The sequence below is a fragment of the Helianthus annuus genome, chromosome 1 (genome assembly GCF_002127325.2).
Source record: "Helianthus annuus cultivar XRQ/B chromosome 1, HanXRQr2.0-SUNRISE, whole genome shotgun sequence".
Taxonomy (NCBI): Eukaryota; Viridiplantae; Streptophyta; class Magnoliopsida; order Asterales; family Asteraceae; genus Helianthus; species Helianthus annuus.
The window spans coordinates 147,855,438-147,866,924 of record NC_035433.2 but is presented as its reverse complement, the minus strand read 5'-3'; the positions used below and the strand labels follow the sequence as shown (position 1 = coordinate 147,866,924).

Here is an 11,487-nt window from a genome sequence, read left to right as displayed (position 1 = left end):
AAACACAGTGTCAAGAATCCTCCAGCAATCTGCTTGCTGTTAAAACACAGTGTCAAGAATCCTCCAGCAATCTGCTTGCTGTTAAAACACAGTGTCAAGAAACCTCCAGCAATCTGCTTGCTGTTAAAACACAGCGTAAAGAAATCTGCTTGCTGTTAAAACACAGTGTCAAGGAAATCTGCTTGCTGTTAAAACACAATGTCAAGAAATCTGCTTGCTGTTAAAACACAGTGTCAAGAATCCTCCAGCAATCTGCTTGCTGTTAAAACACAGTGTCAAGAATCCTCCAGCAATCTGCTTGCTGTTAAAACACAGCGTCAAGAAATCTGTTTGCTGTTAAAACACAATGTCAAGAAATCTGCTTGCTGTTAAAACACAGTGTCAATAATCCTCTAGCAATCTGCTTGCTGTTAAAACACAGCGTCAAGAAATCTGCTTGCAGTTAAAACACAGCGTCAAGAAATCTGCTTGCTGTTAAAACACATTGTCAAGAAACACAGCGTCTTGTATCATTTAAATTGAAACTGCCAATTTGATTTAAATGGAATATTTAGTTTCCATAGTTAGTTATCCTAATAAAATAATCCATAATTAAAATAATATTCAAATTACACAATTGCCCTTTTAGTTAAAATCCTTCAATGCCACATGTCGCGTTCTTATTGCTTCCTAGACTTTCTAGGAAAAACACACTTTCCGCAGGAACCCTACTCTTATTTGGTAATCTTCATATAAAAGCATCATGATGTCAAATTAAGAGTGGTCTACACATAAAACGCACTAATTAAGAGGTAGGTGCTTAAACACTAAGTAGTTAAGCAGGCTGGTTCAATGGCTTGTCCCTAAAGTAAGGGCTTTTATTTTCAATTTTTTGAGGTCCTTTGTTATAATAAAAAAAAAGTTAATTAACAATAAATAAAATTAAGGAGTTAAATGTCATTTTAGTCACTATGTTTGGATCATTTTGCCAGTTTAGTCTAAAGGTTTGAAACGTTGCTATTTTAGTCCAAGTGGTTTCAAATTGTCATTTTAGTCCACTTGCTTAACTCCGTCCATTTTTTTGTTAGCTAGAAGGGTAATCCGATCATTTTATATGGTCGAATTGTCATTCTAGTTAACAGAATAGCATATAAAATAACCAAAATGCCCTTCTAGTTAACAGAATAAAGGGACGAAGTTAACGCAGTGGACTAAAATGACAACGCTTGAAACTATTTTGACTAAAATGACAACGTTTCAAACATTTGGACTAAACTGGCAAAAAGGACCAAACCACAGGTACTAAAATGGCATTTAACTCTAAAATAAAGTGTAGATTGAACGTATTAATGTAGGCATTGTTGAAAGCTAGCCTAATGAACCCTTCAATCTCGAACAGAATGTAGGAACTAATAAAGTTTCCACCTGAACTAGTGATTCATCGAAGTAGGAGAGGTGAATTGTAGCCGAGACGATTATAGGATGAGATTTATGCAGTGCTCTTTTTAGTAATCGACATCTATGCATCTCAATTTCTAGCCGTCTAGAATGTTTCATTGTTCTATGCTCCCAACGACAATTGTTCTCAAGCTTCATATCGACTGCCGTTAACCCTTTCTGACATAATAGGGGAACTGCATTGCATTACTGCAATCAGTTTATTGTAAATTTGGTGTTGTCTAACAAATACTGGTTTTGTTGAGTTTGATTTCATGCGGTTAGTGAAAAAAAAACAGTTGGAACTTGGTTGAAGGCGATTGCTAGTAGAGAAAAACAATTACTTCAGAAGTGACAAGCAATACATGCAAAACAAGACCAAAATGTCGATAAAATAGTAATAAAACATCCAAAACACAAAATCTGGTAAAAATCTTTAAAAAAAAACCCGAAAATGATACGGAAGCAGCAAACAACAAGATGGATTTTAACTACCTATCAAACTTAATTTTCACCCTCGTCTATCTTTGCCTTGTCACTCACGTAGATACCATCAAGAAACTTTCGGATATCTTTGTTCTTCACGTGACATTTCTGCACAAACAAAAACCAGCAATTACATAAGTAAACATCTATGACACCAAACCGGTCTGTAAAAAATGTCTTTTTGATCACCATTTGAGCTTCGGAGTGTTTAAATATAGCCAAAACAACATAATCAAGAAACGATACCTGGTTGATTAAAGCACATGATCTCGAAACAAGTTCAATGTCATTTCCATCTAGGATAAGTTCATCCTTAACCTTCTCGGATCTCACAACGGTAACTCCTTCAAGCATATCAACCTTCCTAACCTGTTTCGTAACAAAATGTAGAACAATAATGATTATCGACTTGTTTACCGTAAAATTTGAGAAAAAATATCAAATTGTTATACTAACTGCAGAATATTTGTGAATACAACCATCAACAAATTAATAAGAATCACATACCTAGAAGCTTAAATCAATTTAAAACCAAACTAAGCTATGCAGAATATCTAAAAAAGCAATCAAAATGTAGAATATAATGATCATAGACATGTTTCCCATAAAATTGGACACCAATTATCATAAACATATCTTCAAATTCGAATACAGTAGCTTAAACATTTATAAACATCTAAAGACAAAAATATGGCTTTGTAATAAAATTCTGATAAAAATTATCAAAACTAGAAACTAAACATAATAAACCAAAATCAACAGCTAACATAAAGCATACAATATTAGAACAATTAGCATACATATAAAAACGATAAAACCTATAAAGGAGTAAATTACTTTTTGAGTCCTTGTGATTTAGTGGTTTTAACCATTTGAGTCCAAAATCAAAATGTTTAGTGCCTTGCGTCCCTATACACTTTTTTATAACCATTTGAGTCCTTTTGAGTCCAAATTTTAACCTTTTGAGACCAATTTTTTTAACAAAATTGGACTCAAACCGTTATAAAATGAACAAAATTGGACTCAAAACGTTGAAAAATAAATGGCTAGGGAGCGTTAAACTTTTTGATTTTGGACTCAAATGGTTAAAACCACTAAAAACGGGTACTCAAAAAGTAATTTACTCTTTAGAAAATAACAAGGTATAATGCTAACCTTCTCTTCACCATGAAAGTTACTAAATATATCTATAAATTAACATCAAAATATCCTAAATATATCTTCAAAATCAAAAGATCACATGTCCAACATCCTGCTTAGATTTAACAATACCTAACTTATTATCATGAACAAAAATCAATAATAAACAATTCAAATCACAAAAAATAAAAACTAAAATCTAAACAAATTAAATTTTATTATCATGAATAAAACTAAAAATAAACAATTTCTAATCACAAAAAAACACTAAAATCTAAACATATTATATTAAATCAACAGTTAACAAAAGCTCAAACAAAATCAAACTCAGCATACAACATCAAAACAATCAACTAATTTATCAAAAAGTATATAAAATTAAGTACAAAATGAAGTAAAAAACCAGATCAAAACACGCACCTTCTTTTCACCTAAAAAGTTCCTGATCTCAATCGCCGAATTATTGTTCGTAATACTAGCATTAATCGGAAAATGAGCATACACAAACCGCATCTTATACCTAAACCCTTGAGTCACACCAATAATCAAATTGTTAACATGACTGAGCGCCGTACGGATCGCAGCGGTGGTCTTCCTGGATCCGAACCACGCGTCAACCTTGAGCTTCCGTTTTCCGGTCTCCTCATCAGTAATAAGCATGAAATCGAGGTTCAGATGCTTGAAATTGCGAGTTAGGGTTCCTCGTGGTCCTTTCACTTCGATGATTTTGGCCTTCACTTTGATTTCGATACCGTCTGGTATGTCCATTGTTTCCGATGAGAGGATTGTCTTCATTTTGGAATCGGTGGTTGTGCAGCGCCGCCGGCTTCTTGTTGAGAAATTAGGGTTTACGGGTGCAGAGGTGAAAGATTGTGGAGAGGGTTGTTATATCTATGCCCTACGATTGAATGATAAATGGGCTTGGGCTTGGGCTTGGGCTTATGTATCTACATGGGCCAGGGTTTTTTCTACAAAGTATGGGCTTTTAAAAAAGAAATGGAAATTGTGTATAAAACTCGGTTTGGGCTCAAATCGGTTCGGTTTAGAAACTGGTCCAGTTTTTTAGTTTGGACTCAAGCCGGTTTAGCCCAAATCAAACTAGGTTCAAAACCCGTTGTAGTGTTTGAATCGGGTTTTGATTAGTTTTTCTGGACGGGCTCAAACCAATTCAAGTTGGAACTAATATCCACACAAAATTTTAAAACATATACCAAATCTTCGGGTCAGGTTGGACATAAACTGATTCATTAGAAGTTTTTTTGGACTTATTGGGATTGAATGTCCTAAAATAGATATCATAACTAGTTTAATTTATGTCAAGGTCGATGTTTATACTTTATAAACTTGATAACGTGTATGTTATTAAAAGTCATTTTTGTTTTTGAAGAAAACCCAGTCAAATGTGGTTTTGGATTGTTAGTTCACAAATGTCGGGTGGAGCATTTGAATCGTAAAACGTTGTGCACTCTGCAAAATTTAGACACCTTTAGTCTCCTCAAGGCGAGAAAAGGATTTCTACCGTTGACCAACCTTTGATGATAGTCAACAGTTGACAAACACAGTCTAAGATCTCCCTTCAGTGAAGATGAGAATCCATACTTATTTCTAATAGTGGTCTCGCTTTCCTAGGATTACTAATATTACATTCAAGCCTCGTTATGTAATTGTCAAGTCACGTTGTTATGTATAATGGGTTGGAGTCATATCTCTACAAAGCGTTTTTATGGGTCTTGAGCACTTAGTAATGCTTTAAAAATGGCATGGTTAATAATGTGAACCAAGGTGTTAGGAAAGTTGTTTCTCATTGTGTTGTTGAGAATTCAAGTCATGTGGTGGATAAAATGTGTAGAATTAGAAAATATTATTAAAGAGGTTGTAAGTTAGCATGCGTAAAAGGTAATTATGTAATGGTTAAAGTTAAAATAAACATTCAAGGGGGGTTGTGATAATAGCATGAAACAAAAGAGATTGAAAATTACCCTTATAAAGATTATGTGACTTCCTACAATAATGAAGTTATAAGTAAATGTGAGGTAATGTACTCAAATACCACTACGAGAAACCCAGCCACATAACTACGGGTGCGATTTTAGGAATATAATGGTAGTTGTATCTAAATTCTCAGTGGGTTTTCCTTTGAAAACGTAGACTTTGTTTAGCGAGGATCAGTGGCGAAGCTTGAAAAATTCCACCGGGTGGTCGGAAGTCACCAAACCTAAAAAATCTACATAAGTATTTTTTTTTGTAAAACCGGGGGTCGAAAACGTATATACCTAAAAAATTCTACACGAAACATACATACATGACACTACTGAGCGAAAAAATCGGGGGGGGGGGGGTCGGGCGCCCCTCCCGGCCCCTTGAAAGCTACGCCCTTGGTGAGGATGATCGAGATGGTTGTTGACTATTTAAAGTTATCCAGGTAAGATATTGATATTGTGTTTTGAAACTCTGGTACACATCAATATACTCTTTGTATTGTTCCAAGTTATTTATGATTCATGTCAGTTGACATATAAGGACTTTATTTATACGTTGGATCGGGTTGTTGAGTATTATTTGTTCATAATACTATTGTCTTGTTATGACGATTATGTTACATTGTTGTCACTGCCATGATGAACATATGCTCAATATGCTACATGGAACAATTTTAACATGCTACATGGAAGGATTTTGACGACACTAGACTTTATACATATTAGTCATGTGCACGTTAAGGACTTTAAAAGGTTAATAAAATATTCATGATAGATAGTGAACTAATAATAACAAATAAACTATAAGGTGCGAGGGATCCATCACACGACAAGAATTTTGGATTTGTTGCTACTTGCTTATATGCATTCACCAGGACGGTATCATAGCAATGATGGTGATGAACTACTTTTGTACTCCTTCACTCACACGGATGTAGTGGCTTTACCTCGAATGGTCTACTCAATACCCATGGTTAAGACCATGTAAAGATATGATGACACAAGGACTACATTCAGCTAGTTTTAAGATGGTGTAAAGGTAGAATTGGATTTGCTATTCAAAACAGGAAAATGTGTTTGCAAAACAGGAAATTGTGTTTGCTTGTTTAGTTGTCATATTCTTATGTAAACAACCCAATTCCACACGATAAATACATTACAACTCGTCAACAAAGTTGAATTACAAAAATCTCATATTTATAAATTGTAAGATTAAATATATTTATTTTATATTTAATCTAGTAGCCATTATAATCATTTACATTATATGGATCAAAATATATAACAATCCTATTAAATAATTAGTTGGTAATTGTTGATGGGCCCAGTTACCCTTATTAACTAATTAGGGTTTCCTCTTGGGTGCATATATAAGGAGACTTATGTGGAGGTTAAGGGGTTACACAGTTACACAATCAGACACCCTATTAGCCATAACATCATAATGTTCGACCTCCCTCTCCTACGGCCGATACCCTTTTCGGTTTTCTTAGTCACCATCATTAGATTGCACCCTAAGGAGGAACCAGACCAAACTGACAACTATGTCAAACACTATTGCTGCATCTACATCTGGATTCTCTGCTGGCCTGTACTGATGCAATCAAAGGTATGTTTTCATGTTTTCCTTCATGTATAAACAGAACTGAACCAACATGTGGTATCAGAGCATATGTTGATTAGTCAGTTCTGTTTTTCGTATCCATAATTCTGGGATTGAAACTTGGAAAACGTATTTTTTTTTAACTTCAAAACCGTCACAGCCAGTTTCGAGTCATGAAGATCGACTCGAAATCATGATTTTCGGAAAAAGATTAATGATATGTTCACTCGGAATTAACTTGTTTATGTTTAGCTGAAATCTGTTTAGAAAAACTATTAATATTCAGGTTTCGGGTTCCAGAATTTATGTTTTATGGTTTTTTTTTTTTTTTGGTTCATCATGTTCTTAGGAAAATTCGAAAATTCTATTATGTTTTGGAATATGATTCGGATTATTAAGTGTTTTTCCTGTTTTTGATCTGTTTTTGTCCTCTAAAGATTTTAGAAAACTGTTATTAGATAAACGGTTACAATCTTTTCGAAATATGTTGATAAAATTAGATCACCTTAAAACAGGAAATAACATCTCATAATTCCTTAGATTTCGAATTTTCGGTTATGTTATCACAATTAACAGCTGTTAACAGGAAGCTTCGAGATCATCAGATTACGACTCGAGACCATCAGTCTCGACTCGAGACCATAAGGTCTCGACTCGAAATCATAAGGGCTCAAAGGTCTCGACTCGAGACCATAACGTCATAACTCGAGACAAAGGTTGCGACTCGAGACCATAACGTCATAACTCGAGACCATAAGGTTGCGACTCGAGACCGTGGTTGCGACTCGAGACCTCATCATGACTCGAGATCTCATAAGATATAGTAGTCGATACCATGGTTCCGACTCGAGACAACAAGGTTACGACTCGAGACCTCATAAATGACTCGAGATCTCATAACTCAGTCGAGACTTGACTCGAAACCTCATTATTTTAGGCTGTTTAATGTGAACTAAGATTTAGCTCGGGGCTTCGCCCCGAACCCCGTGCGGGGGCACGCTGTTAAATGTTTGGTTTTTTGTAATTAATTAGTTAATTAATGAGGATCAAATAATGTTTTACAAAACCAAAATGGCTTAACTTGAATGAGTTTTTTGATATATCATTTCTGGCCAAAGCTGACTTGATACATCTACTTATCGTTCAAGTATTACGAAAGCTATGTCAAGTGTGCATCATAAGCATGAGGGTTTTAATATCTGGCCAAAGCTGATTTAATTCCTTCATAGATGGCATACTTAACAAGTGCATAACTAAAGTGATTGTCTCAATTTCTGGCCAAAGCTGATTTGTTACAACCACTTTGCACACATGCTTAAATGATTACACTTCTGGCCAAAGCTGTTTTGTCTTCGTTTAAGTATAACTTTAAGTAGTCTATTATTTTGATGTTAGTAATAGACATATCACAACCTCTTCACATAATGATCCTTATATTAATGATCCTCAATTAATTTTCATGATCATTTCGCCTGCCTTATTCTTAGTACCCATAATTTTTACTCACTATAATTTTCTTCTATAAATCAATATCTCATCCACTCTAATTCCTAAATCTAAAATGTTTTGCTTAAAGTTTCTATAAGAATTAGCTCTTAAATTAAATCCTTGATTATCTCTTAAGACGCGATAACCCTATTGCTCTCTTCTGATAAGGCACTACAGAAGAAAAGTAGAGCATGATGATTAGGGTAAATCGAACATGATGTCTCTTATGATAATCAAGAACTCTCTAACATAATTGCTATCACTAAAGTTATTCCAGATTAAGTTTTTCCTAAAACTAATCTATAATTGTGGAATAATCACAAGAACTCCTAAGGTGCATGTCTTCATTTAAAATTATAAATTATAAGGTTAAGTGGTATATGTGAATATATTATAATGTACAAAACCATGACCCATAAAGTTAAGGGCTTACGCATGGAAATAAGTACATTTTCCAGTACATTACATACTAAGTTTTCATTTGTACAATTTGATGCATTATAAATCAGCTATAACACTCAAAAGTACCAAAGTATAACGAGTGTGTTGATAAGCAACATATGTACATAGAAATAAATGTTTGAAACTGGAAAATAAGATTTTATTCACCTTACAACCACTAAAACTTTAAAAGAGGATTGTTCTAAGGTCCATAGACAAATTACAAGTGTTAATCCCAACGTTAAGGTTCTTCAAGGGAAAAATCTCACTGCATGATTATGCCATTAGACTAAGCATCAGCAACGAGACTATCCATTATTCTAAAGAACAGTTGGATAAGTTAATTATGTAGTCATTTCCTAATGATATTTAAGTCTGATAATTTTAATATTCCAATTAACACATGATTAGTTGACTCTAGTTCCATACGTTTCCTTACCAGAATTCGACAAATAACTAACATGAGAGTTAGTGACAAAACTAATTATTAAGGCTATAAGAACCATAATAAGCAGTCTTCTAACAACGCCTTTAGATACCTTATATATTCTGAAGATTAATCAGAATATAGTATCATGATTAAGCAATGTTATGAAGGTTGTGAGGTTGGCATGGTCATCATAAAGTCACACTTATCTTAAACCCTCCTCTTATTTGTTCTAAATATCTGGATAGAAACATTACTAAGATGAAACTAGATGATACCTTACTTTCTTCACAACTTTTGTCGTTATGCAAATGAGAATTTGACAAAAGGAAAATGAGACTTGTAAATTTCATCCATTAGAACCAAAATTCATGAGAAATCATAACATGGTTAATGAGGATGATTTTTTCATCTAATCTTATTTTAAGTGATTTTAAATCATGACGTTAAAGCCCTAAAATATGACTTGGCTTAAGGAATAAGTATGGGTCCATCATAAGTCATTCATTGACATTCGTGGAACTTATTCCAAATGGAATATTCAGACATAATTCATTTATCATTTAACAGACTATCAACTTGTATCTAAATTTTGTCACATATGGCCCACGGTCTTAGAAGAAATTTATTCATACATATACTTTATAAGATTGCTATTAAATATGTCCCTAAGTTTCTTATGACATCTGGACGTTAAAGAAATCAAATAAAGTCTAACATATATGTGATAGGTTCCCACATCACCTAGCTCATTGAAACTTTTCTTGTAGCATTCTAGAGATATTAAAGATCAGTGGGAGCATTAAGTGTCTTAATAATAACTTGCAATAGTTGCAAAAGGTGGGGAGTGAAAAGTTTACATTACCTAAATTTGCACCTCTTGTACAAGACACTGCTCTATCATGACATTGTTCCATCAATACTTGTCTCCATAAAATCTAATGCTACTCTTACAAAAGTTTCATTGTTGCTTAATTGTGGGCACACTTAGATTTCTTATCTAAACTAACATAATCCTCAACAAGAGAAATCACAATGACTAACGTCATTAATTTGTTTTCTCTATTAGATTTTGTTGGTCGTTAAATACTGACCCTAAGCATGTTGAGTTCCTAAAGATTTCTAAGGTCAGTAGGAGCAGTCAAAGTCCTTATCATGACTTGCAAGGAATACAAGAGGCGGGGGGAAGAGTGTCATTAAATTTCACTCCGAATTTAACTCCCATTACACCTCTTGTACACCATACTACACCAACTCTTACAAACTTAGAATCCTGAAAATGATAGCAACCTAACCAAGAGCTAATCCATAAAACTGAAACTTCTAATGAACCCAATAATCAACTCAGGAGGTCATCTAGGTTTAAAAGCCTACTAACTTTGATGATTACATAACCTCCCTAATGAAGTTGAAATGGATTTTGGAAATGTTTAATGATCCTATCTCTTAAAATCAAGCCATTAGCGTAAATCAATCATCTGAATGGAATAAAACAGTTTTCTAGTAAAACTGATTTTATGTGTTCGTGTAACATTTGGGATTTGATTGAATTACCTAAGAGTGTTCATAAATAAATCAAATCCTAATATAAGCGTTAAGACACTAAGAAGCATGATTGATTGTCAAAGGTTATACTCAGGAAGAGATAAATTATTAAAGAGTCTTTATTACATATCTAACAAAAGATTTCTTTGAGGATCATCACTGTTCTAGTAGCTTATAATAGTTTAAAGCTACATTAGATGAACATTAAAAGAATTTTCCCTAACAATGGCTGACACATTTACATGTTCATTAGATAACAACCTAAAGTTTCAAACTGAAGGGTTAAAGAACACTTTATTTGTAAGCCAATAATATCCATGTATGGGTTAATGCAAACATCATAATGTGATGAACAGCTAACGTAATTATTTTCATCAAGAATCAAGTGGATTAATGAACCTACCTCAAAATGAGTGGGAGCAACTAAGATAAACTTGTCTATATAGATAATATTCTTTTGACAAGTATATGTTACATAAGTCAAAGCATTGTTAACACAAACTTTGATGTAATAAATCTCAGAGATGTCTCTTATGTAATAGATATCATAACGTACTGAGATAGACCAAATGGGACATTAGTTTCGTTCCATAAGTTTAACATTAAATGAGTCCTTACATACGTAACAATCAATATTGCTCTCCTTTAAGAGGATAATAGGATAAATGATATTATTTATTTACGCTTCATTAATTGGAAGCCTTATGTAAGTGTAAATCTATACTCGTTTAGATATTACTCACATTGCAACACACTAGATATGTCTAGATTAATGTGTAGCATCTAATGGAGTATTACAATATCTTTAAAAGAAACGAGAGACTACAATTTAAAGAAGAAGTGAGAATTAAAACCGGTTTATTACTCTGCCTTTGAGATATTCAAAGATGATAATTTCGGGTATATCTTTATGTCAGCAGACAAAACCTATTTCATGGAGGAGTCATAATGCACTGATATTA

The 11,487-nt window shown here is 33.6% G+C and overlaps 1 protein-coding gene across 1 annotated transcript; it reads right to left on the bottom strand.

Annotated features, from left to right (window-relative positions):
- Positions 1 to 1,740: 1,740 nt before the first annotated feature.
- LOC110884280 (60S ribosomal protein L9-2) lies at positions 1,741 to 3,922 on the bottom strand. Its single transcript, XM_022131985.2, has 3 exons — positions 3,463 to 3,922; positions 2,149 to 2,271; positions 1,741 to 2,010 (listed from the first exon to the last, which is right to left on the bottom strand). The coding sequence occupies exons 1-3, from the start codon at positions 3,835 to 3,837 to the stop codon at positions 1,921 to 1,923; spliced, it is 588 nt and encodes a 195-aa protein (XP_021987677.1). The 5' UTR covers positions 3,838 to 3,922; the 3' UTR covers positions 1,741 to 1,920.
- Between the last annotated feature and the right edge of the window lie 7,565 nt (positions 3,923 to 11,487).